Raw genomic sequence first — 27,895 nt, forward strand, 5'->3', positions numbered from 1 at the left:
ACCCATGCGTCCATCTGTTTGTCTGTGTGAGTATGTCCCCTCACAGAACTTAAAATATACTGATCTGGTTCAATTATTAGGCAAGGAAGATAATCAGATCTTGGTCTTTCTATGATGATCTGAAAACAGATGCTAACATTTGGTTTCACTTTCTTGAACATTACAAGATTGGGGCGAGGGTCTGCAGTCACCTTGCTGCTATTGTTTGTAATCGCACAAAAAAGTCATTTTTATTGTTAGAATTGTGATTTCATAATATTTAGATATGAATCCAACTGGAAACAACTTGTGAAAAGATATCTTTCAGTTAGTCAAATAGCAAATAGCATATAATGGGGCTCTATAGCCATCTAGTGGCTAAAATTATAATTTTTTACTTTTAAAACTACATTTTCCAAAATATGGGCAAAAATGTTACACAAAACCATGTCAAATTATCCATGTTATCCCCATGAATGAAATTTAGAAATTTGTAAAGTGAATTTTACATTAAAAAAACTATATGAACTGTTTTGTATAAAAACCTATAAAAAAAAAAAAATTTTTTTTAATTTATTTATATAAATTTAAAATATATCATAAATCCTCCCAAAACTGCACAAATGTGGAGTAAAAACATTAATAAACAGAGTAAATTTACATTTGTTAAAAAAAAAAATATATATATATTATTCTGCTACAAAATTACATGTTATTGTCTGGGGTCTCTGGACCCCGAAGACCACGAAAGTCACTTTTTTTCACGCTAACATAATTTTTTTTTTTATTATTGTACATCTAGAAAGGGTTGAGAGCTGTACAAAGTTTCATGCCATTTAGGCAAAGAGAATTTTTTTTTTTTTTTTAGCAAAAGTCATTTGCGGGTCAAAAAGACCCCGAAGACCATCAGAGGGTTAATACTTTAATTGCCAGATGCACCAGCAATACCAACTCTGAATGATATAGGCATTAGCTCAATAAAACACCCAGGATGACCTTTAAAAATGTTTTAAAGATTTTTAAAGATCACTGTTCTTTAAAAACAGTGTGGCTAAGGTGACACCTAATCTATGTCATCCCTGTTACCCCACATGTCAAAACCTGTTACTATACAAAAGTAACAGGCCTGACAGTAACAGGTTTGACAAATTCAAGCTAATTTGCTAATTGCTAGCTATTAGGGCAAGGCCACAAAAGCACATGTTGTACACTTTGAAAGGATATTACTTGTAGATATTGATTACATTAAGTTAAATAAATATTGTTTAAATTTATACTTTAAAAATCAGTAACAGTTTTGACATTGCATGATGTCCCCACCTCAGTTATACCTAATAAATCATCAAAATAGAGCATTATAGAAGAGAGAGAGAAACTTACTTGTGTTTTAACTGTTGGAATAATGATTTAGAGATGATGTAACTCCCTTGAAGTGATGTCACAGGAATGTACCATTATTTTACAAGGGGTTTTTGGTGAGGGTAACAGGCATGACATGAAATCAGGGGACACTGATAAAATGGTTTATATTTTATTAAAAATAATGTATATTTATGCCAAAACACTGCTTAACAGTGACACTATACTTAGAACAATATGAAAATGTGATTTTTGTATAATTTTGCCTTCAATTTGCGATTTAAAAGTCCTGCTGAAAAAGAACAATCACAGGGAGGGACAGGCCAAAAACCTTACCCTTATCAGCATAAATGCAATTTAAATTATTTAAAATAATATATAAATGACTTTAATTTAATGTAATATTGAGGAAATAATACATAGTACTATTATGTTTTTAAATCACAAATTTATTTGTTGTTATAGTAATTCTACGTCTGATTATTTCTCAGGGACACAAAAGGCACCGATTTCGTGGAATGACCCAAATGTTAAATGTTATGTGATGCTTAATGTCGAGTCAAGTGCAATTAATTAATAAAAAGGGTCGATTAATGCGTCCAAAACACCATAGCAACCAACAATAGTAATCGAAAACAACGTGAACACTCACAACACACCGGCACGCGGACGGCTACTTTTTGAATGGGTGAATCTGAATGATGGGTAAACAACTTTACTGCTAAATAACCATGAGGAGAGACAGAAGAGTGTCTACTTCAGTCTGTGAGTAATCTGGGAAAGTTATTAGCATTCAGAATTCATTTGATTTTTCTATTTTAACTAAATATGAAGAAAACATCACTAACAACTGTAGTAAAATGTTGTTATTGCCGAACATGTTTGACTGATTTATTTGAGTGTTTCATTTACTGCAGTGAGTGCACTGCTTCTGTCTCCCCCTCGTGGTGAGCAAAGGAACTGACCATTTCTCTCAGCCACATCAGGCACCAATTACCTAAAACAAGCTCGTTTCTCAGTCCATCAAATAACATGTCAGTATTTCCTTATAATAAAAAGATCAATTTATTGTGCCAAATAAATGAACCAAGACCTTTTTTCACTTGCTAATGTGTGAACTAACCAGACAAAACAAACCATTTTCACTCAGTAATATCCTAAAATAGATTATTTGAAGTTCCTTGACAGAGATGGTGACCATCAATACAAAATAACCTGATTACAAAGATTAGTATATCAGAACAGATGCCTTTCCGCTGATTTTTTTATGTTAATATATTTTATTATAGCATAATTGTGTTAAAATACTATAAACCTGTTGTTTATTCATTTATGTCATACTATATTATTTCAAACCACATATTGCCAATAAACAAAAGGGAACTGGAGCGCTGCTGAAATCCCTTGTATCCTCCGGTGCTCTTGGAAGGGTAATAATTGAAAAAAACGTAGGAAAAAATCCAAGCCCAGCCACGAGTGCCTGGACTTGGATTTTTTCCTACGTTTTTTTCACATATTGCCAATGTCTAAACAAGCCTAATTTATTTTTAGGGACAAATATTTACAAAGATGTTTAAAAAACATTTTACATATTGCACATATATCCTAATATAAAAGTCATTTTTCTTACCACAGATTATTTAGTGTTTAAAAGTGAAAGCAAAGAGTTCACAATTGGGTCAAGTATTTGTCTTCTTATGTAAGACAGAGTTGAAGAGGAAGGTCAGGTTTAATTTCATTGTTCACATGCTTCAGATCAGTTTGATTATTAAACCCTTGCAACCTTGCAAGAGATCTGATCATACAAAAGCATGCAAGCATACAAGCAAGCATACAAAAGACTGACACAGAACGGAAGAGAAGAAATTGTTGAATAAAGTATTATTGTCGCATCATAAAATTTAAGTTGAACCACTGAAGTCACATGGACTATTTCAACATGTCTTTACTACATTTCTGGGCCTTGAAAGTGCCAATTACATTGCAGGGGGATCAGAAGGATCTCGGATCTCGGAAAGTGAAAAAAAAAAGAGCAAAATTTCAAATGTTGTGAAAAAGTGTTCAAAATTACTTACTTTTAAGATGTGGATTTGAATGTATTTTTTTTAGAAATGGTCAAATAATACTTTTTGTCAAGGTTTATAATTATTTTTATTTTAGTTTTAAATTGAAGTGTACATGTTTTTACATTACTATTACTACAGTCAAACCTGAATACAGAGAAAGCATTTTGTTACACGTAACTTTAAAATTCAATAAAGTTTTAACAAAAATAAACAGGGATGCTTTATCACAGCTTAATCCATCTGAATGAATGAATGAATGAATGAATGAATGAATGAGGCATTTATATAGCACTTTTCATATGTACTACTGTACACCCAAGGCGCTTTACGACAGTTGCTTAGGCTAGATGTTTAAAGAATGACACTTCATCAAAAGCTTTCTGGTGATTCTCTGGGCTCGCACACAAAAACATATTTTTAGTGTATATAAATTAGGTTGTTACTTTTGTTAGTTTAGCATTTTTAAAGAATTTTTTTTAGTTTTTAACCCAACCCATAGTGTGTGTGTGTGTGTGTGTGTTGGTAAAACCTGCAGATAAAAAAAAAAAAAAAAAAATTACGTGTGCAGAAATCACCATGTAAATTCAAGACCCCAAATCACTAAGAAAATAAGTTATGCCATACAAACATCGTTTATGATGCATATATACAGAATGTAGAAAACTCAAATGATGGGCAATTTGTAAGTTTGTTACACGTTTGTAAATAGGTTTTGCAAATGACTTTTTATTACTCCACTAGATTTAGTCATCTTGTTTGAGATGACACTGTTCACATTTCTTTGTTTGTTGGTCTGTGTTTAGTTTTGAAGACAAAACGATGTACCGGTAAGTTCATGCTATTCCGCACATGGGAAAATGTGTGTGATGACACAGGCCTTTCATTTAAGAGGCTTTTTAAATATATGACTGAACTTTCTCTTTTTGACAAACCAGTATTTCATATTATATTATACTTAATATTATATTAAGTTGTTTAACGTCCACAGAATAGTTTATTTCAACATCCCGCTTAACATTAAAGATTATAGTTTGTTTTCAATTGTTATCACCATCTTTTTTGACTCAAATAAAGTTACTACCGTATATGTGCTAAAAATCTTTGTAAATGTTTTGCTCTTCGGTCAGATTTATTAGAGGAACTATGCCACACTGTTGTAATGCAAACACATTAAGAACTATAAAGTTACATGTCCTTGTAAAGACTATGGATAAAATTCAAACATAATCTTTATACAGGAATTATGTTTGCACAAAAGTAAATTCAAGGTCAATTTATTACGAAAGTTTTCCTTACACTTTGCAAAACAACTTTGAAAAACAACTGTTTCCTCTACAGCAGTAATTTTAGTGAGCTCTAGGTGTTCTCGGCTTCTCTTTGTTCAAATAAGACAATGCTCCCATGAATTTTGGGGTGGTATGTGTACATAGAATGCAGCACAGGGAACTCTTAAATATTTAATCTAATAAAATATCTTTGTAGTGTTTTTAAAAACACTGTAAAACAAAGGTATGAAGACATCTTTCTATCAGAGACCTTCACAATCTATGCTGTAAAACAAAATACAGTGCATCAGTGTACACTGATTTACCAGCAAATGACTTTGATCACTTTTGTTTGAAGAAAAAACTGGTTAATCTCACTAAGTGTGGTGTTTTATGACTACTGAAGGTGTCACATCATTAGAGCGTTACATCCTTGGATGTTACACTCCTACAGCCCAGCCTCCTGAATTTGGTATTTAAATAAGTTTTAGGATAGTAATTAAATAAAATAAAATAAAAAGATATTCTACAACTCTAGTGTTACAATGGCTACTCCAAAAACTCCTGAAACATCTAGAGTGATGTGTGTAACACCGACAAGAACAGCAACAGCTGAACAGGACTGAACAGTTAAAGGAACCGTATGTAAGAAATGTATTTCAATTAATCATAAAAGGGGGAGGGGGAGGGGATACACCGCTCTACAGTAATTTGAAAGTGATTGCAGTACCAGTTTTGGCCACAATCTTACATACGGTTCCTTTAACAAGCTTAAACAGATGAAGACCTTCACTGTCCAAGTTCAGTTCAGTTCAGTTCAAGTTCTGACAGATAATCTTTCTCTCAAAATCGTTCAATACTGTTTATGCATCAGTAAATCAAGCCAGTGACTAAAATATCAACTTCACATAGTTTCTCTTAGTAGGATGAAAATATTCTTATTTAAACTGTGAATAAAATATATACAGAAAGCGATCAAAGAACAATCCCTTTCCAATCGCCCAAGCTGTCAATCACACAGAGCGAGTTTATCTTGCCAAAACTCGTTATGAAATCAATGACGCTCTTAGTGTATTTACATCATGTTTGCATTGGTGAAATCATTAGTGAGAGTGCAGAAAATGTGTTGCAATGATACGATCTTTATTGACGCAATCAACAGACTGTCAATCTGCTCAATGCTCATCACTGCAACCTTTTATGTGATGGGAATAGATCTAAATACTTTAAAAAACTTATCACGATTCGTTAATCTCGATAGCTGTAATAGTAAAAACGTATAATAGCTGTAATAGTAAAAAGTTTTTGAGAGAGTTCCACATGTAATACTAGCTATTTCATATGCAAGCATGTCAGCCAATCACAGCAGTGGGCATTTACACTGAAGTCTTATATGGGCTTTTTATTTCTAAATTATGACAATTTTTTTATCTAAAAAAATATACTAACATTATAAGGGCACCCAAGGAAACATTATAAAATAATCAAATAATCCATGCTATGGGACCTTTAAACCATGTTAATCAAGGATATCTCTTAATAAAAACCCTAATTAAAAATCAGATGATTCAATCAAATTTGACTGTATTCATGTATAGCTGTTAAACGGTAAAAGCTAATATTCAATATCTAATTATTATTAATTATTTAATTATGAATTATGATGTACATATTGTGTACATACATTTATTTAACTGTAAACTACTGTAGTAAATATGCATCTTAATTTGCACCGTAGTGTATACTGTAGTAATAAAAAGGGATTTTATGTTTTTGTCAAATGTATGACTTCAAAAACTTTACACAAACTTTTCTACAGTTACTTTAAAATGTGTCAAACTTCTTTTATCTCAGATTTTATACTTATGTACACATTCATTGCTGGACAGGGTGCCTTGAATCTCTGCAGGGCACAATGATGTGTCAAGACTATCAAGGCATTCTGGAGTGAAATGTACTGCCGAGCGTCAGAAATCTCTGTCTCAGTTGCACCTCATGGGTTCTCCAACAGGATAGCGATCCAAAACATACAACTAAAAGCACCCAAGAATGGCTGAGAATAAAACACTGGACAGTTCTGAACTGGCCTTATATAAGCCCTAATCTGAATCCCATCGAACATCTATGAAAAGAGCTGAAACATGCAGTCTGGAGAAGGCACCCATCAAACCTGAGACAGCTGGAGCAGTTTGCTCATGAAGAATGTGCCAAAATACCTGTTGACAGGTGCAGAAGTCTCATTGGGAACTACAGACATTGCTTGTTTGCAATGATTGCCTCTAAAGGTGGTGCGACAAAATATTAGGTTAAGGGTCCCAAAATTTTTGTCCAACCCATTTTCATTTTTTTAAATAAAAATATTCTGTTGAATCCAATTTTTTTATTTTTTTTATTAAACCTGGATTAAACAATGATGGATTCCATTTACTACAGAAAATTGTGGGTTCTTTTTTCATGGAAGGGTACCAACAAATCTGTCCATAAATACAATATATATACAGTATATATATATATATATATATATATATATATATATATATATATTCTAAACTATATTCTCAAATTAGAACGTATTGAAATAAAAATAATGGCGGTACATATATATATATATATATATATGTACCGCCATTATTTTTATTTCAATACATTTCACAAGAAAGGACAAACATTCTAATTTGAGAATATAGTTTATGGAGCTTAACATTAAAGAGAAAGATTTGACTTACCTCAGACTGCTTCTTCTGCTGCTCTTCTACCTGATGTGGATTAGCAGGAAGTTGACTGATTTTAAATGTGTTATGGCCCCGTGATTAAGAGGATCATCTGGAATGGGAAAAAAAGAAAGAAAAAATGCTGTCATCAGTACATCTTTTACATTTTCTTGTGACATTTAGAATTTAGATTCTTTAGATTTAGATTTAGATAAGGTTTACACGTCAAGAGTCTGAGATTGTCTGTATCCCTTGAGCAAACTCAAAGGGTGGAGGTGGAGGTGGAGGTGGAGGAGGAGGAGGAGGAGGAGGAGGAGGTGGAAGAGGAGGAGGAGGAGGTGGAAGAGGAGGAGGAGGAGGAGGAGGTGGAAGAGGAGGAAGAGGAGTAGGGGGTGGAGGAGGAAGAGGAGGTGGGAGAGGATGAGGAGGAGAAAGAAAAGAAAGAGGAGGAGGGGTGGAGGTGGAGGTGGAGGAGGAGGAGGAAGAGGAAGAGGAGGAGGAGGAAGAGGAGGAGGAGGAGGAGGAGGAGGGGTGGAGGAAAAGGAGGAAGAGGAGGAGGGGTGGAGGAGGAAGAGGAGGAGGGGTGGAGGAGGAAGAGGAGGAGGGGTGGAGGAGGAAGAGGAGGAGGGGTGGAGGAGGAAGAGGAGGAGGAAGAGGAGGGGGAGGAGGAGGAGGAAGAGGAGGGGTGGAAGAGGAGGAAGGGCTGGAGGAGGAGGAAGGTGGAGGAGGGAGGAGGAAGGTGGAGGAGGGAGGAGGAGGGAGGAGGAGGAGGAGTGGGTGTAGGAGGTGGACGAGGAGGAAGAGGAGGAGGGGTAGAGGAGGAGGGGTGGAGGAGGAGGTGGAAGAGAGGAGGAGGAAGAGGAGGAGGAGGAGGAGGAGGAGGGGGAGGGGGTGGAGGTGGAAGAGGAGGAAAAGGAGGAAGAGGAGTAGGGGGTGGAGGAGGAGGAAGGTGAAGGGCAAGGGCAAGGAGACAAGACACTAGTTGCCCATATCTTTGTCCATGGTATGACTATGAGGGAGGCTGCACTGTTAGACTTTTCAAGGGTTTTTTACAGTAACTTACTGGCAACACTGTTGCCAGTAAGTTACTGTAATTAAGAGTTACAGTACCAAACCGTATTTCAGTTTTACAGTACATGGTACTGTAATTGTGTAATACAGTGCATCACTGTAAAAACGAAGCTAATCAGTACACTACTGTAATTATTTTTATTTGTACTAAATATAAATTAGATTTTACAATTTTGATATATGATTAATTTTATTTGTATCCTACATAAGTACTACTGACATACAAACCAATTAGACAAAGTTATCACAAAATAAATTTTTTTTATTTAAAACATTTCATATATATCACAAAATAAACATGCCAATGCTGGAAATGATATGTGAAATTTTTACACATTAATGGGTGAGTTTAGGGATAACATTTTTTGTGTTAATTTTAACTCATTCATTGTGTTAATGATTTTAACAAAGTAAATATGTCAGAAAGGTTAGCACAAAGATGAAACGTGTTAAATTAACACATTATGTGCTGTCCTTCACTGCACACATTTTTAAAAACATACATAAAACCATAAACAAAACATTAGCACAATACATGACACATAACCCCACCTTCAAAATAATTTCACTTATTTACAAAAATGTGTTGATTCATGTACACTGGTGGCCAAAAGAAGTATTTAAGTGTCTTAATGTTTTTGAAAGAAGTCTCTTTGATGCTCAAGAAACATTTCTTATTATTATCAATTTCTGACTGTCTACTCCTCCATCTTTTCTACAGCATAGGAGTAAAAGTCATCATCAAAATAATCTTTAAAAGCCAACACAATGTTTTTGTCCACCTTTGCGAATAAATGAACTTCTCCAAAGATTGGTTCCTGTTCAGAACTTGATTGACAACATCAGAATGTTCCCTGGTCTGCATGCGTGTCCACAAACACAAATGTACTCAGTCCTTCAGAGGAGATCCCGGTTCCAACACTATATGAGAGAGAGAGAGAGAGAGAGAGAGAGAGAGAGAGAGAGAGAGAGAGAGAGAGAGAGAGAGAGAGAGAGAGAGAATATTAGTGTCACATTATTTTTAACCTCCTTTTTTGTTTATTTTTATTATTATTTTCACAAAAACTTAAGAATATATATTTGTAAACAGCTTTTGTCAATAAATAGCATACAAAAGAACTAAATTAAATGATGCCAGATTAAATTTTAATACTTACAAATCCTAAATTCTGTCCAAAAATGCTGAGATCCATAGAAAGAAAGACTGGAATCGATGATTTTAGCCCATTTCAGCTTGTCTGCAGTGAAGGGGTTCCTGTTTGAGACAAATACACAGTAAGACACATGCAAGAAATCACTGTGTGATGATTGTTCTCCTTCCTACAGTAGTTAACCCACCTGTGCGCTGATATTAGGACCTTCCTGGTCAGGTGGGACTGCAATGGTAGAGTCTTCTGCCTAATAAAATATAAAAATAATGCAAAAATATAAACTTAAGTTGTTTAGAATGCTAGATTTGGTATGAATGAATTAGTGAGAGTTTTACTGCAGTGCTTACCTGGATACATTTAATCTGGCGAGACAGAACAAAGACAATGGCCCATCTTCTGATTGGTTAATTTGCTGTGTAATAAATATAAAGTTAGACATGATGCAAAGGTCACTTATTTGATATAAAGTTAGCCAATTTTATAGAGATTTTATAAGATATTGTAAGCTACCTAGTCTGCACCTGTGGCTCCAAAGCAATTTTCACATATTGCTAATCATTTCAGCAAACTTATCTCAAAATATATCACAAATGGCCTAACGTTACCTCTGGAATCTTGCTATAAGTCACTGGCGCGAATTGGCGCTTTGTTGCAGTTGCCTTTAAACACATAAAAATGGAAGTAAATATTAAATTACATAAAAAAAAAACTATAATATGTTATAGTTTGCAACTAATGCTAAAACTATAAAGGTTCTCATCTGTAGGCCAACATTATCTACAACCAAAACAGAATTTCACATGAGTTTATTCACATTTATTGTTAATGTAAACGCGTTACACGTTGGCTTATTTTAACTCGACAATTCAATAATCTAACAAAGTGTGTAAAATGAAACGTTATTTACCGTGGTAAAGTTCGTTACCGCCATGTTGACGACGTTAGGCGAACGTTAACATACTTTAAACTGGGCACAATCCTGTCAACACACACAATGTTTTATTTATTTTTTATTTTATTTTATTTTTTTATTTTTTTTTTATTTTTATTTTTACCTTGGTTGCTGATCTCTCTCTCGGTGAAGTGCATTCCGTCTCTTCCCCGGGCCAGACAGGAACGGCGCGATCCAACAAAAGACAGACCCCACTGATATTACACTGGATGCTCTGGCGCGACACGAGTCACGACAAATCCCAGACAGTGTAGTGATGCGCCGCGGCCGTTATATTTCTGACGTACGGTACTCCGAGTCCAAGCGCTCGCGCAATTTCTGACAAGGGACAAACAGGTTTGCATTTTGTATTAAAGGTCCGGTTGCTTCAATGTGTCCAATATAGACAGCCTCTGGCTATTATAGCGTTGTAGACACGCGGTGTAAGGCAAAAATTAGGAAATAAAAACCACGATGGAATGGTGCCAGCCAGAGAGGCAGTTACGTCAAATACAGTAGTATACAGCAAATGTAAAAAATACAGTAAGTCTCTGTATGTGGTGTTAGACAAATACAGTAGTATACAGCAAATTTTAAAAATACAGTAAGTCTCTGTATGTAGTGTTAGACGTAACAGAAAATTCCCATGATGCAATGGGAATCACAGTTATTTACTGTAAAGAGAAATAGCAGTATAATACTGGGGGATTTAAAGTAAATAACTGTAGAAATTACAGAAAAGTCTAACAGTGTGGGCTACGAGGAAAGCCAAATTTGAGTCACTTCACCGTCGCCTCAATCATAAGAACCTTCCGGGAGAAAAACAGGTACAGTAGATGTACTTCAGACTGCTCTGTAACTTTTGAGAGCTGTACTATGTGCTGTTACAACACATACATGTACCGTAGCTGCATCAAATTGCCTCACATACTGTACAAAGATGTGTTACAGTTACAGTAATCAGTACTTCTATTTTTCTAGGACACAGAGATGATGAAATGGAAGAAGCCTGCCAAATATTTCAGTTCAAATTATTATTATTATTATTATTATTTTTAGTTGATGCGTGCCAGCAGGGAACAGGCATGCAAGAGGATTTTCCCCCGCTACCCAGACCAAAGACGGGATTGCTGAGGCGGATTTTTATTTTTTTTGTGTGTGTGTGTGTGTGTGTGTGTGTTGTACTGTGAGAAATGTACTGAGAATACAAGGCATAGTTTCCAGAAATGTGTTTAAGCAATCGAGAAAAACAAAATGCACATGGATTTAAATCCTCAGTTCCTGCCACTGTACTGCTCCAATTAAGAACTAAAACCAGAAAGAGTGACTAAATGACTAAATGTGTTTTACTATAAACACAATTTTTTTTAAAGGTAACCAGCACTAAAACAAATGGTTGTGAAAGTCTGTATGTGCTGGAAGCGGTTTTCACTTTTGTTTTTAAATCATGTCAAAATATTGAAAAGAAGTTAGACAGTATAAAATAATTTTTCCAATTTGTATCCACTTATTAAGATGCTTAAATGTTTCATTAAATATATCTAAATGTGTCAGTTTATTTTACAGACAGAAATAAACTGTTATCAGTAGAGAAATGGTGTGTGAGGGTTGTGTATACTGCCGAAGTAGGGGTTGGGTTAGGTTAGAGGATATAAAATATCATTAGCTCAGCATAAAACTACTTTGGAGTACTTATGACTTTGGAGAGCCTACATACTGACGTAAAAAAAGATTGTGTGCGTAAGTACGTGTGCTGTGCACTCACATGCATGTGTGTGTGTGTTGTATATTTATATGCTTGAAAAACAAAAAGAAATTTCCCCTTCCTATTGAGTAACATCACTAACATGTACTTATTTCCAAAGAAACATCCATCCTTCATATTCTTTAAAAAAAAAAAAAAAAAAAAAATACACACCTCCACGTCAACAACATATGAATGGAAACTTATTCTTGACAAACCTGATCTATACGTTATACAAAATGTTTACAACTATCTTTATTCCATGGGCAAATTTAAATTGCCTTTCAAAAAGACAATTCATTAAAGCATCATGAACAAACTGATGGTTAGGTTAACTTTTGAGCTTGGCTATTGGCCCGATGACCTGGAACATTGACATCAGTGAGCTCTTGAGGTCACACTACATACTCTATAAATATATATGATTCTATTTTTTTCTATTTTCATTTATATAATTAAACAAAACTGTTTTGTCTATTTAAAAATTAACATTAATATTAATAACATATACAAAATGTAATTAAATAGAATGAAACATTCAGTTTTAAAAAGACTGGTGATAATTCTAAATATATTTTTATCTCACACATACCTTGTGTCAGTTGTTCTGTGGGCATTTTCGCTTTGACAATATTGTATGTAGTTTAAAACAAACATGCTAATAAAATACTTTGAAAAACTAGCTACTATCTCCTTCTGGCCCAAAAAGTCAGTCTGTTCTCCTTATAAGCAGAGAAAACTGTTAGAATAACATTTTAGTTTAAGATACTGAATGGAAAACATGAGGCAGCTGTATTCATATAAATGATGCATGCATGGATAAATCTCAAACAAATATCCATGTAGTGAATGTAGGTTAATTCCCAGAATGCATAGTATAGTGCACATGCATCTCCTTGTATACATATTCCTATTGGGGTTTATACATTTTTTAAATGCTTTTGAAATAAGTCTCTTCTTATCTCCAAGGCTGCATTTATTTGATCAAAAATACATTAAAAACAGTAATATTGTGAAATGAATGAATTCACGTAGTGTAACAGCGCAGCGCGTCTGGGTTGAACTACGTGAATTCATTTAGGCCCACACAGACGAAAATGAATAGTTGAATAAAGTCGTTATTTTTGTTGTTTTTTGAGCACAAAAAGTATTCTCATCGCTTGGGTTTGCAAGTTTCTATGGTGGAGTGATCCAGCTCTCAGATTTCATCAAACATATCTTAATTTGTGTTCCGAAGATGAACGAAAGTCTTACGGGGTTGGAACAACATGAGGGTGAGTAATTACTGACAGAATTTTCACTTTTGGGTGAACTTCATTTCTGTCACCTGATGGAGTTACGGTTCCTTGCCACTATCGAATTCTCCTTCCTGTTGAGCGACATTCCTTTTCAGAACACACTTGAGAGTGATCGTGTTGACATAGAAATGCATAAATCTGAGTCTGAGGAGGTGTTTGTGGCACGACTGTCAGTCTTACGTAAAGCGCTGATGACGTGATGTCAGTGCGCGGAGTTATGGAAGTTCATAAGTTGACAGGCAGGTAGGACATTGTCTCATTCCATTTGTGAATGTGATGATTGGACGAAAATGTTTTGGTCCTGAGAATTCCACAGAAGATATATACAAATTTTAATATTTAGACCACTTTTATTATTAATTTCTATCAGGATGTGAAGAGAGTTTCAAGCAATATAACAAAAAGTATTTATAAAACAAATAGCCTACCCTACCTTTAAGAAATATTGAAAAGAAAGGTAGACAAGGTAGAAAAAGGTAAACAAGAGAAATGCATGCTGCGTTTTGCCCAATAACTCTGGTCAACCAGGCTCTATACCCCAAGGAATCCGCAGGGGAGCTTATGCCCTTACAGATGCCAATGCATAGAGGGAGAGAAACTCATACCCTGGCTTGAGTAAATGCACTTCTCCAAGAATGCTATAGTTAACGTACTTGGTTACTTACGTAACCTTGGTTCCCTTAGAGATAAGGGAACGAGTACTGCATTGCAAACGCTGTGGGAAAATTCCTTTTCTCGAGAATATTGAAGCCTTTATTTTAAAACGCATTGCAGCTGCACAGCGAGAGCATCCTAGCTCCCGCGAGCGAGCTGATTGGCTGTGCTGCGGCAACTGCACAAACCTATGGCGAGTGAGCAGGAGCGCGCAATCCAATAGGAGCGCTTGGCGCCCTGCCAGACTCGAGCGCGCCAAAATGGACGCGTCAGGAGAGTATAAATTCAGAGAAAACTCGCCATATGACATGTCTATATCGACTGAAGCGAAACACCTGATATGAGCGAAATAGCACGGCAAGGCAACGCAGTACTCGTTCCTTTATCTCTAAGGGAACCAAGGTTACGTAAGTAACCAAGTACGTTCCCTTACGAGAACGTTCTCTCGTACTGCGTTGCAAACGCTGTGGGAACCCAATTTAAAACGCCGTGCTATTCGCCTGTGACTACTCTGAGAATCCAGGGAGCCCCGGGACTATAACAGAGTAGTCTGAATATCACAGACCAGAACGTCGGGTCTAAAATAATATGCAAGTATGTAGTGAAGCACAAAGGCCACTCAGAATATGCATAGGGCTGGGTCGAAAGAGCCAGGGACCTAGAATATCATTCCCACATAGAATTGTGAAGTCACAACAGAGTGTCTGAGTTATACACTGGCCTGGGTCCATAGAGCCAGGGCCTGGATGGAGAGAACTCATGCCTGCAGAGCAGGGACCTCTAGGTTATAAAACCTTGCAAATGTGGACAAATGTCTTCGATAGAAGCTCCACTGGACCATGCCCAAGAGGAAGCCATGCCTCTTCTGGAGTGAGCTCTTACACCTATGGGACACGGGAGGCCCAGTGAGGTGTATGCCAGAGCAATAGCATCCACTATCCATCTAGATAGTGTGAGTTTCGTGACCGGCAGCCCTTTGGTGCGGCCCCTGAAACAAACAAAGAGCTGTTCAGACTGTCTGAAAGAGGCCGAACGCTCCAAATATATTCTCAGAGCTCTGACGGGGCAGAGCGTGAGAGCATCACTATCTTCTCCCGAAACTGGGAGAGCTGACAGAGAGATAACCTGGGCTCTGAACGGTGTTGAGAGCACCTTAGGTACATATCCGTGTCTTGGCCTAAGGAAGACTTTAAAGTCGTTAGGTCCAAACTCAAGACAGGAAGCGCTTGTGGAGAGCGCTTGTAAGTCCCCTACTCTTTTTACTGATGCCAGTGCTAACAGCAGAGCGGTTTTAAGAGAGAGATGTCTTAAATCAGCCGACTGAAGTGGCTCGAAGGGGGGTCCCTTAAGAGCCCGTAGCCGGTACTGAAGGTGGTCGGGGCGGGTTAAGCCTTCTGGCTCCTTTAACCCTCTGGGGTCTGAGATGTTTTCTAGCCCTGGAGGTGTTCTGACATGCTCTGACATTTGTGCTTATTTCTGTTACTTGTGACATTTTCATGGCTAAAGTCTGATTACACTGTATTTAGCACAAACTCTGCTACAATAATATATCAGCAGCATGTATGTAAAAGTTTGTAGTTTTGAGATAATGACATTTATGCGTGGTTTGTGAAAATACCCCAAAAAAATTGTCACTGAAATAAGGCCATGAAACCCATACTGATTATTTCTTCACAAGACTTTTGAAAACTGTATCACGTAGCCTAGAATATTTGCTCCCAAACTATGTGAAAATCATCCTGACTGCTCATTCAGATAAGACAATATATTGATTTAAAATTTTGTAAGACGTGTTTTCTGTAAGAAAGCTTTATGCGAAGAGGCGTGATCACATCATTAATATGTATGGATTTCACACCTGAGAAAGAGCGATCAGGCCCTATCATTCTGAGCAACCTTGCACAAAGAATGAGGAGATTTAAAAAAGAATGGCTTTTAGATTGTTTGGATTTATTTACAACACAACATAATCCAAAGATACACAACAAATGACAAAAAAAAGCACATTAGTGAAAACAATGATCCAAAGACAGAAACCTTTGTACCATTCCTAAAAACATTGTACATACTGTCAGGTTTCAGACAAGAAGCAAACTGGAAGGTAAGTATGTAATGATATTTATTCAGCAGAATGGATCGGTTCCAGAGATAACGGGGAGTAAGCAGATGATAGACAGTTTATGATGACTTAGCTATAGAATAACAATGTCTCTCTTGCAGGTGATGATGACTGGGATCAAAAGCATACAGTAGCAGGTTGAAGAAGGTCGGTGATACAGGTAAGTGTCAGGATACGAGAGGTGAGTCTGTGTGTCCATGTAGAGACGAGACCAGACGAGGACTGAAGAGGGAGTGCAGTTTATGAAGGGTGAGCTGGTGATGGGATCCAGGTGGTGGTGATTAGAACTCGGGTGATAGTGAACGAGTGGGCGGAGCGAATGATGATGGTGATTGAGGACTGATTGAGGGTGTAATCCTGACACATACCTTTAATTTCCAAGGTGTTTGATTTTCACTTTACCATGTTCATGTACAGAGACTCATGTGAATGTTGAAGTCAGCAGGACTCATCCGTGGGGCATCTGGTCCTTGTAAAAAACGCGGGGGCGCGTTTATCGACCTTCAGAGGGTTAAGGAAGTGAACTATGAGGTCGCTTTTACCTAAAGAAGAGCCGGCCACCTGCACATGGAAGGCTGCAATAGCTGCCACGTACACTTTGAGTGTGGAGGGGGAGTGTCCCGCGTCCAGCAGCTCTTGGAGAAAGGAAAGTACCGTTGGTACTTCGCAAGTGTGTGGGTCGAGGTTCCGAGCTAAACACCAGCTGGAGAACACTGACCATTTAAGGTGGTAGAGGCGCCTAGTAGACGGAGCTCTAGCCTCCATAATGGTATTCAGGACACCTTCTGGGAGGTCCTGGGGTACCCGTTGAGGGCCCACAAGTCGGGACAGGGGTGCCAGATAGTCCTGTTTTCCTGCGCAATGAGGTCGCTCCTTAGCGGGATTGGCCACGGAGCTATCACAGACAGCTGCATCAGCTTTGGGAACCAAATCTGGGTTCGCCAGAGGGGGGCTACAAGGAGGACTGCGCAATTGGTGTTCCTGATTCGTTCGATGGCCTGGGGGAGCATCGAGATCGGAGGAAACGCATAAAGGGGAGGCTTGGCCACATGTGGGCCAGCGCATCCCTGCTCTTTGAAAAGAAGATTGGGCAGTGACAGTTGTCTTCTGAGGCGAAGAGGTCTACCTCTGCCTTCCCGAAGACCTCCCATAACAGGAGAACCGTCTGGGGGTGGAGTGACCATTCTTCTGGGGGAACATTGCCCCGAGAAAGCATGTCTGCTCCTATGTTCATCGTGCCCGGCACGTGAGCTGCCCTGAGTGAGCGCAGGTTGGCTTGAGCCCATAGCAGTAGCTGTGTGGCTATGGCAAACAGGTTGCGAGACCTGAGGCCGCCCTGGCGATTTGTGTAGGAGACCACTGACATGTTGTCCGTGCGGACCAAGACGTGGTGTCCCGCCAGATATGGGAGGAAGGTTTTTAGGGCTAGAAAAACCGCTCTCATCTCGAGGCAGTTGATGTGTAGGCGTTTCTCCGAGCTCGACCAGAGGCCGGAGGCAGGCCTGCCCTCGTACAGGGCTCCCCAACCGGAGTTGGAAGCGTCTGTTGAAATGACCCTTCTCTCTGAAACCAGACCCATGCTCACACCCTGCTGGTACCAGCTGGTGTTTTTCCAGGGGTCCAGGGCTTGATACAGCGCTGGTCCACCCTGATGTTCACGAGGCCCGAGTGCCATGCATGGGCTGGTACTTGAGGTGTTAGCCACAACTGAAGAGGTCACATATGCAGTAGGCCTAGTTGGAGTACTGATGATTCCGAAGCCATAAGGCCCAAGATCCTCTGAAACGTTCGGAGGGGTACACTGGAGCCCTCTTTGAATTGAGGGATGAATTGAATTGATAGAGCTCGGTCCGGTGTGGGCCATGCTCTCATATGTGCGGAGTCAAGAACTGTTCCCAGGAACGTGATTCATTGGCTGGGGGACAGCATACTTTTGTAAAAGTTTTTACCCTGAGCCCAAGGCGGTCTAGATGGCCGAGGAGCCAGGCTTTGTGAGTATGGGACTCCGCATCTGACTGAGTCAGTATGAGCCAGTCGTCGAGGTAGTTCAGAATGCACATTCCCCGGGACTCATGCTCACGCCCTGCTGGTACCAGCTGGAGTCCTTCCAGGGGGCCAGGGCATTGATACTGTACGTAAGAAAGCTGACCGCGTGTTCAGAGAAGAGAGCAGCATAATTTTCACCTGCCGCCAGAGCCGGGATTCGAACACGGGTCTCTGGTGTGAAAAAGCTTTAAATTTCACCACTGAGCCACAGGGTTCAGAAATTACATAAGCCTACAGTTAGAGTGAACATTAGAAGAGAGCGTCATGTTTTGTGTCGGCATTGTTTGCAGGTGTGCATGCTTTATAACAGGCTCATTTGCTGCAATATTGGCATTTCCAGCCGCCCGAGCTAAGGGGGGGGGGACTGGGAAATGTGCGAGAAATGGAGGTTGGTCCGGCCTCGGCGGGACTAAAACACTCTATTTCCGCCTTTCGCCGATGAGTGACGCAGATTTGAAAACTCACTCAGTGTCCGTTCTAGGTCGTGCAGAAAGACCCGGCTCGTCGACAGATACTGGTGTGGGCGAGGCACGCGGGGAGGGACCCGGTGTGCACGTGCTCAGATCACCGCGCTCGTGGATCCTCTACTCGCGCCGCTTCTTCCTTCGGGGGCTCGAGGGGCGCCGAAGACGGAAGGTGGGCGGGCTCGCTCTCTGACGTAGGGAGAGCGAGTCTGGATAGGAGCACTACAACAGGGTACTGTCGCAGGAAAGGCAGCCACCTTTAGTGAGCGCTGCCTCGGCGTTGGTCCAGCCTCGGCGGGACTAAAAGGGTGTGCCTGTAAGACATGGGGGAGCGCATTTGCAACAACGCGCTCTGCTCTTTTAGAAATGGAAGCGTTTATAAAGGATATTCACCAGATGCCATAGGGAAACGTTCAGCTGGGCGAGGTCTGCCAAGGCGCTGAAGCTGTTCCGCTGAAGGGCTGTTCGACGGCGAGAGAGGCTTCTGAATCCGGAGAAGTCAGCGACGAGGTGAGTCTCAGAGCTGAAGGAGAATCGATCTGTCATATGGCGAGTTTTCTCTGAATTTATACTCTCCTGACGTGTCCATTTTGGCGTGCTCGAGTCTGGCAGGGCGCCAGCGCTCCTATTGGATTGCGCGCTCCTGCTCACTCGCCATAGGTTTGTGCAGTTGCCGCAGCACAGCCAATCAGCTCGCTCGCGCGAGCTAGGATGCTCTCACTGTGCAGCTGCAATGCGTTTTAAAATAAAGGCTTCAATATTCTCGAGAGAAGGAGTTTTCCCACAGCGTTTGCAACGCAGTACGAGAGAACGTTCTCGTAAGGGAACACTTAACTCCAGCACTTAAACTATAGTATGCGACAAAGCGAACAGGACTGTTTTATTTCTTTTTCTAAAGACGACAACCATTATCTTTTGCACTTTTCTTAACTCCAGCTCTATGCTGCGTGGCAGATCGTAATTGACCAGTGTAACGGGGTTCAGACAGATGTTATGGGAAGAAGGAGGCGGGAACCGGCGAACATTCAACATTTTAATAAATAAATAAACAAATACAAAAATGAAAGTAAAAGCCAGCAGCCCCTCACGGACGACTGCTGGCAACACAAAACAGAAACACATCAAATAAAATTCAGGCCTGTCCTCTCTCGCTCTTCACTGTCGTCGCTCCTCCTTTATGCTTCCGCTCCTCCGTGAGAGATGCGAGACGGTGCGTCGCGCACGTGTCGCTCATTATCAATCGCGCCACCGGCCTCGCGCCGTCCTCCCACGGCCCTCGACCTCGTCGTGCTCGCCACATACCCCCATCACCCCTCGCAGGCCGGGGGGCACCCACGTGACTGCGCCTACTCCCCCCCCCCCCCCCTCCCCGGGGGGGACCGATAACGGCGGCTGCTGTACCTGGGCTGGGGGTATGGATAGACGAGGTACGAGAGAAAGGAAACGGAAGCACGAGGAGCGACAGAGACGAGAGAGGGGAGAGAGAAAAAAAAAATAAAAAATTTCTTGATCCGGTTCCCGGACACACTGCCGCTCGGTCCTCAACCGGCTGAGAGTCACTCGCGGTGCCATGCGATGGTACTGGACATTCGTTGGGAAACGGCTCGACGCTCTTCCGCCTCCTGGCGGCCGGCGGTGTCTCCTCCTGTCGAGGGCAGCCGGCAGCGAGTTTGCCGTTCCCTGCTCCGCCCCCATCATGGCCGACGGCAACAGGCTCCGGCCCACGGCGAACGGGAGCGACTCCTCCACTCCCTCTTGGACGGCAGCCACCCCTCCTCGATCCAGCAGCACGGTGTCGAGCTCTCCGTCCTACCAGATCTTCCATCGCTCCAGCACCATCGCCTCGGGCAGCAATCGGCGGCCGTCGCTCCCTCGTGCTGCCCGACCTCCTCAGCACCGCGATCCCCCCCAGCAGCGAGGGCTCTCCGACAGCGTGTCACTCCTTCTTCCCGGGTTTCGGCACCAATGTAACGGGGTTCAGACAGATGTTATGGGAAGAAGGAGGCGGGAACCGGCGAACATTCAACATTTTAATAAATAAATAAACAAATACAAAAATGAAAGTAAAAGCCAGCAGCCCCTCACGGACGACTGCTGGCAACACAAAACAGAAACACATCAAATAAAATTCAGGCCTGTCCTCTCTCGCTCTTCACTGTCGTCGCTCCTCCTTTATGCTTCCGCTCCTCCGTGAGAGATGCGAGACCGGTGCGTCACGCACGTGTCGCTCATTATCAATCGCGCCACCGGCCTCGCGCCGTCCTCCCACGGCCCTCGACCTCGTCGTGCTCGCCACAACCAGTTCCTGTATTATCTGAAACAAAACATGGACAGGCTAATAGATGGTGGCAATGGTTCTACGATCTACTTAGACGTATTGCGACACTTTTAGAAAACGCAGCCCTGAATGTTAGGTCTGAAAATTAGGAATGTTTCCCTTGAAGTCCAACGAGGTCTAAATGGAAACACACAGTATGTTTAATTATTTGTTGAATGTGTACATGCTGGTTTATGCCCAAACAAAATAAATCATTTATGTGGGTAAAATGAAATTGGACATATGTCATAAATTTGGTTTATAAATATAAATAGATAAAAAATATAAGGCTTTTCCAGGTATGATGTAACATATTTTATCATGATGAACAAACTGATAGTAATGTGTGAATGCAAGGTTACTTTTGTTTTTACGTTTGCCCACCCCACCGTCCAAATCGACCGGGAACATTGTCATTACTGGAGTTCTTGAGGTTCGAGATGGAGTTTACGGTGTCATAACTAGTCTGTACAAACCATAAAAATGACATACTATAAAAACAGAGAAAGAGCCAGTGAGATAGGACAGGTTTGAGATGCACTGATTTAAAAAAGGTTGTTTTTCCTGCACCAGATATCCATTCACACAGCCCAAATGTCTGCACAGCATCCTGAGAATCTCACCAATCGTCACACACAGTTCCCCAAATTATGGAGAATTGTGGATAAACTGAAAACATTCAAATTATGGAGAATCTCCAGTGTTCCAGAACTGAAGATGGAACATTTCACCAACTTGATGTGTCGAAGTGAAGGAGATTTCATCAATGAAATGTGCATTATTGTTTCCAAGAGACTGCCATTCACTTAAATTTAAATAAACTGAAAGTCAACATGAAGCGGCATTCAAACATATTAGTAATGAAAGATTAAAATACCAAAGCATTACTAACAAAGTTAGTTGATATCACCGAATAATTTCTCCGATTGATTAATTTATTTTTGCAGACGCTGTCGTTGCGCTTCTGTCTCCACCTTGTGGTGAACAAAGGAACAACAGTCACAAGGACACCAAAATAAGCTCTTATTATATGTCAGTCTATCAAATTTATGCACATTTTATTTCCGTGGAATCTTTAAAAAAAAACGTGTAAAGCAAACTAAGTTAAACATTTCACTCGTTGATATCATAAACACAGATTATATTCTTGTCGAGCACCAATATAAAATGTTAGAAATGTCATTGTCAAAACAGCTGATTTCATAGCTTGTTTTCCTACAGTATACAATTCTGTTAAAAGTATACCTGTGTAAAAAAAAAAAAAAAAAAAAAAAAAAAAAAAAATACTACATCTTGGCTACACCTTATTAGCTAATACATTTTTCCTTGAATATTCTTGATTTTACAGACATAAAATAGTAGGCTGGATCATGCATTGAGATATGAAATGTATGTATTTTTACAGATGCTTTTATTCAAAGCAACTTACATTGCATTTGATATATATTTTTTGGGATTCAAAACTTTACATTTCTCTTCTGTTTGATCTAAAATAAGGCTGTATCAAAATCATCACTGGCTGGTCAGTAAAGAAATGTTGATTAGCGTATGTGGTGTCTAACATTTCTTTCTTTAAAGACATGGTGACTGTCAATATTATTCTCAAAGTTATAGTTCTAAAGAATGAAATGAATGTGAAAGTGAATGAATGAAATGAATGTGTTTACTTTCAGTTAAGAACTAGTTTAAACTTCTTCAGCTGACATTTGTTAACAGAGTCTACGACAAACACTATGAATGGGGCTAAAAAGGAGCAGACAGAGAAGAAATAGTTACCAAAAATGGAAATTTACTCATCCTCGTGTCATGACAAAACAGTAATGCTTTTCAATAAAATTAGGCTTAAAATGTATGCAAAAACACCATTAAATGTATGTTATCTATACAATCAGAGCACTATATGGCTTTGTGTGAGATAAAAAAAGACATACATTTATGTTGTTATTCATTGAAATTTTCCACACTAGGCTGCGTTACACTCCAATTTTGTATGCCTTTCACTCGTTAACTTAATTTTGTATTATGCTTTACAGAACAATAACAGCATACATATATAGAGGATCAGAGGAATTTATTCAACTATTATCTATTACACTCATAACAGCATCAAAGGAAACAGAAAAAACAATAATAATAAAAAAATATACAGGGGAAAACTTACAAATAATTCCAAAAAGAAAAGCATTAAAAAAAGTCATCTGTTTTGCTTTTTCATTCCTTATATTCCATAGGCTATTATATTGGAATATTCCAATAATATAATGTTAGGTTTATTATTAGTCCATTTCTGTTTGTATATGGTATTTTCCATACATAATAAGTAAGTGAATAACCAAATTTTGCACCGAATCCTTATTTTTATATAACAAAATTATATCTTTACGAATTTAAATATTAGATGTTCAATATCAATCCAAAACTGGGTAAAGTTGTTGCATCGTTGCTTACCTTGAATGAGTTCCCACTATACTGCCAGAACTCTTGCATAAGGTTTAAATGAGACGCATGAAGCCCTTAATCACTTGGAATTCACAATGGAGCTGATTTATTATTTTATTTATGAATTTGTTTTTTTGCACCATGCTATTTGCATATAAGTTGTTGGAGGAAATAAAATCCTGTAGGTATGTGCTGTTGGAGGAAAATGAAATTACACAAAAGAAAAAAATGGAAGTAAAGTAAAAATGGAACGCACCCTTGATCACCGAACTGAAATTGTGGATCGGATCAGTATGAATCGTTAATTAATAATTAAGACCAGTTAAACTGAATCATCGATTCATTTAAATGATAACAACAACAACAAAAAAACTATCACAATGGTCACATCGAAAAAATCGGATAAAAACGCAAAGAAACCGAGTGTGGAAGATTTAAGGAAGTTGTAATCGTAATTATTTTTTTCATATGTACCTCTTTTATAAAACTTGTATGCTGCTTTGTGTCCATTTTAATCCTTTAAAGGTAGGGTAGGTAATCATTTTTCTAAAAAAAAAAACATTCCAAATTTGTTTAAACTGTCTTTATATACCAATACATAATTAAAATGTAAGTACTCTGAAAAAGAAAATATAAAAATCGAGTGACTGTAGACCTTTTAATCTGCAATAAACACAGCTCATTATTTCCATTCACTCCACCCCCTCCCTTCTGAGCTCCTTCCAAAGCCACGCCCCCAAAACACATGAACGCGCGACGCCAAACGCTCAGGCTGGAACAAGACGCATTTATTACCTGAGACGAGTGGAGAGGAAGGAGCGCAGTACATACAGTGACATCATGTCAGAATCACATGTAATAAAATACCTAACTTTATCACTATGAATATAAACAAATAAGATTTCTTTTAGTACTCACTATCAAGCTAGCATATCGATAATGGTAAAGTTTCATTCGGTAACGAGCTATATTTATAAGGCAAAACTAAAAACAGGTTGCATTGATACACGTTTTTCCATTACCATCAGTTACACTGTGATGAAGATGAATTTCGTGTAAGATTCATAACATATACGGTGTTTTGCATGTAAGAGTTTCCATGATGAAAACATTGTTGACTCTAATGAAGACTAACGTACACTCCGAGTCTGGAGACAAGTACCGCATCGTCGGTTCGAGGACAGGTCCGGGGTTGAGGGCGAAGCAGAGGAGGTCGTTCAAGAGCGCGGGCAGGGTCCGAGGAAGTAGTTTTTGCCTTGTTTGCCTTCGCTGACTGCATATGCAGGTGCTTTGAGCTGAATATTTCCGGGAACGGTGATATGTGATGAGTGCACGCCGGGCAGCGCGCGCAGTGGGGCTCGGGCGGGCACGAGACATGAAGGCATCTGATTGGTTCTTTACATTCGCACCGAATGGCAGTGATTGGTCAGAGTTTTTACTGTCCTGCAGCTGCTACAGAGGTCTGATTTTTTTCATTCCTTTTTCTAAACACATAATGTATTGACTACTATCAGGATGGAAGGACCATTTCACCCAGTATAAAAAAAAGTGTTTCTGAACAGGATTACCTACCCTACCTTTAAATGAAAGCACATAATGTAAAACTGGGATCTTCACAGTCTTTACATGATCAATGGGATATTTGCTGTCAGACACCAAACGAACAAGAATGTTTTATTTCTTTTCCTGAAGGAGACTGAATTTATGGCTTTATCTTTTGCAGTTTTCTTAACTTCAGCTCTATGTTGCTTGGCAGATGGTAATTGACCAGCACCTGTTTTATCTGAAACAAAGATGGAGAGACAGATCAAACTAGCTATTATCTATTGAACAATATTTTGCATAAATAGCCTATTTGTAGTAGCCTAAGTGTGACGTACTTGCTGTAAAACACTCTCAATGTTTCCACTCTGTGTAAGATCTGAAAATGAGGAAAGTTTCATTTGAAGTCCAATGACGTTGTCTAAAGGGAAACACACAGACAAACAGATAAAATACTCATATTTGTTGACATTAATCATACAAAAACATTACATGGGGTTATATAAAATTTAACACTGGCTTGTTAAAATAATAATAATAATAATAATAATAATAATATGAAATTTGTGAAATATATATATATATCATCTAGAAATAGATGATATATATATCATCTATTTCTAGAAAGACAAGACTATAGAGGTGTGTCCACTGTCCACCCTAAAGGCCCATCGACCGGGAACATGGACATTACTGGAGTTCTTGAGGTTTGAGATGGAGTTTCCACTGTTTGATCCAGGAATCACAGAGTAGTCAGTGGAGCTGACTGTGTCAAAACCAGCCTGAAAGTATAAAAATCATGAATCATATAAATAGTGTTTATATACAGTACATATGCTATATATTTTAGTGAATAGTAACATTTTGTTCTCAACACAGAATACAAGCTTCTTACCTCCACCTCAAGTCCTGTTACAGCAATGTCACCATAATTCATCAGAATAAATGAAAAACTACTGCCTGAAATTAAAACCACTTGAAACGAAGTTTCCTGCAAAGATTGAAAAAAGATAATCACTTTAGCAGTGTTCATCTTTTTATTTAATTTTTTTTATGATAAAATTACAGTTTTGTAATGTTAAAATTATTTTTATGAGCATTATTGACTGACCTACTACTAATTCTGAAACTGAACTGAATTGTGGATAAACTGAACACATTCACATTTCAGAAGTACATCAACCTTACTGTGTTAGAGTTGGGAAAGTAAGGGACTTTATCCCAGGTTGCAACAAAGACCCAAGAAGCGCTGAAGGTCAGATTTGGGAAATGATTGTTTATATCCTGAGTGGCGCGTGTGAGAACACTTCCACTAGTGTACTGATGATATGAAACCACACCTCTCGCACGGTTGTTAAGGTCGGTCCAGAGACCAGCAATTATATCTTGGCTTCCATTAGCAGGAAAGGAGTAGGGAACATATTGGTATGAAGGCTGGTTGAATGTGAGGTGTCCATTATTATTAACCTAAAACATGAGACATATTGTCAAAATCACATCACATGATCCTAGATGAGTTTATAAAGCATTCCACTCACTGTTAGACTTTGAATCAAAATGGATTAAAATTCTTACCTAAATCTGCCTGTATGTGCGGCCAAAGAACAGAAATGGACTCAACAGTGGAATAACTGAGGAGCTTCCATCATCAACAGCAGCGTTTCTTGTGTCTCCTGATGAGCCGAATGGGTAGAATATTTCTGGTGCTGTCAAGAGAGAGAGAGAAAAAACCATATTTTTTCTGACATTTTTTTCACACTGATTTATCCGATAGCGTCTGGCTGCAGACTTGCACTCTCAGTTACCCCTGCTTCCTCGGCAAGTGACGTCACTTACTATAGGGTTAGGGTAGGATTAGGATTTGGTTGAGGGTTAGATCTCATTATAAAAAAATATATGTTCTTTGCTTCCACGTCATGCATTAAAATTGTTAAATGCACACCTATGGATTATCCCTTATATAATATAATACAAATAGAATTACATAATTATGTAATGTATAATTTTTTTTTTATTAGCTATTAATTATTATTATATCTTCAGAATTTTCTGAATACTTTAAAGGTCATTTTCCATCATCTTTGGTCTTCTGACTGAAACGTTCCGTTTTGGGGTTACTTGCCATTTAAAGGGGACCTATTATGCCCCTGTTTTCAAGATATAATATAAGTCTCAGGTGTCACCAGTGTGTGTCAGTGAAGTTCCAGCTCAAAATGCCTCACAGATAATTTATTATACCATGTTGTTAATACCAATTTTTCCATGCGTCTTTAAATGCAAATGAGCTACTGCTCCCCGCCCCCTTTCCAGGAAAGCGCTTCCTTCAACAGCTCCTGCCTGCATCGGATACTCTGACAAATACTAACAAAACGTCTGCTTGCTTTTGATTATGATCTATTGAGATCACACTCACAGATATTGCAGTTCTTCTTCTTCATGAACGTTTATTATCGGCATGCGTTTTAAAACTTTCTGAGCGCACACATCTGAAGCACACGCACAGAAAGCTGGCTGTCAGATGGCACGTCTCGTGAGTATTATAACTTCCCTTTCATGTCTTATTATTGTGTTTAAACTCTCAAATACACACAAGAATATGTAAAAAACAAAGTTCACAAACACGGTCGGTTATGTCTGTGAACATAAAAAGCAGGGACAGAAATCGCATGTGTAGGCTATATTGGATCTGTGGGCATTTCCATTAAAAACTAAACTAATCTGCTGCGTCTCCAACGGCCA

General features: G+C 39.0%; 3 protein-coding genes across 13 annotated transcripts in view; all 3 read right to left on the bottom strand.

The window, feature by feature from the left end:
* Positions 1-27,895, bottom strand: part of LOC309485186 (uncharacterized protein) — a 92,439-nt gene that overhangs the window by 13,288 nt on the left and 51,256 nt on the right. The gene's annotated exons all lie outside the window — the stretch shown is intronic.
* LOC309484794 (uncharacterized protein) lies at positions 9,217-10,993 on the bottom strand. Of its 7 annotated transcripts, none has more exons than XR_014200974.1 (5): positions 10,658-10,993; positions 10,208-10,261; positions 9,950-10,014; positions 9,609-9,849; positions 9,217-9,372 (listed from the first exon to the last, which is right to left on the bottom strand). XR_014200974.1 is itself a non-coding variant. In XM_082151176.1 (5 exons), the coding sequence occupies exons 1-5, from the start codon at positions 10,531-10,533 to the stop codon at positions 9,598-9,600; spliced, it is 312 nt and encodes a 103-aa protein (XP_082007302.1). In that variant the 5' UTR covers positions 10,534-10,535; the 3' UTR covers positions 9,514-9,597. The 7 variants fall into 7 exon arrangements, 1 of the variants encoding a protein (XP_082007302.1); XM_082151176.1 differs by lacking the exons at positions 9,217-9,372; positions 10,658-10,993 and adding an exon at positions 10,510-10,535 and having other exon boundaries at positions 9,514-9,706; positions 9,790-9,849; XR_014200972.1 differs by lacking the exon at positions 10,208-10,261.
* Positions 25,777-27,420, bottom strand: LOC309485644 (sushi, nidogen and EGF-like domain-containing protein 1; the record flags this gene model as incomplete). The annotated part of the gene is made up of 4 exons (XM_082152576.1): positions 25,777-25,938; positions 26,052-26,147; positions 26,345-26,623; positions 27,409-27,420. 4 exons carry the CDS (start codon positions 27,418-27,420, stop codon positions 25,777-25,779), a joined length of 549 nt encoding a protein of 182 aa, XP_082008702.1.

The sequence above is a fragment of the Leuciscus leuciscus genome (assembly GCF_965113295.1).
Source record: "Leuciscus leuciscus genome assembly, chromosome: 21".
NCBI lineage: Eukaryota > Metazoa > Chordata > Actinopteri > Cypriniformes > Leuciscidae > Leuciscus > Leuciscus leuciscus.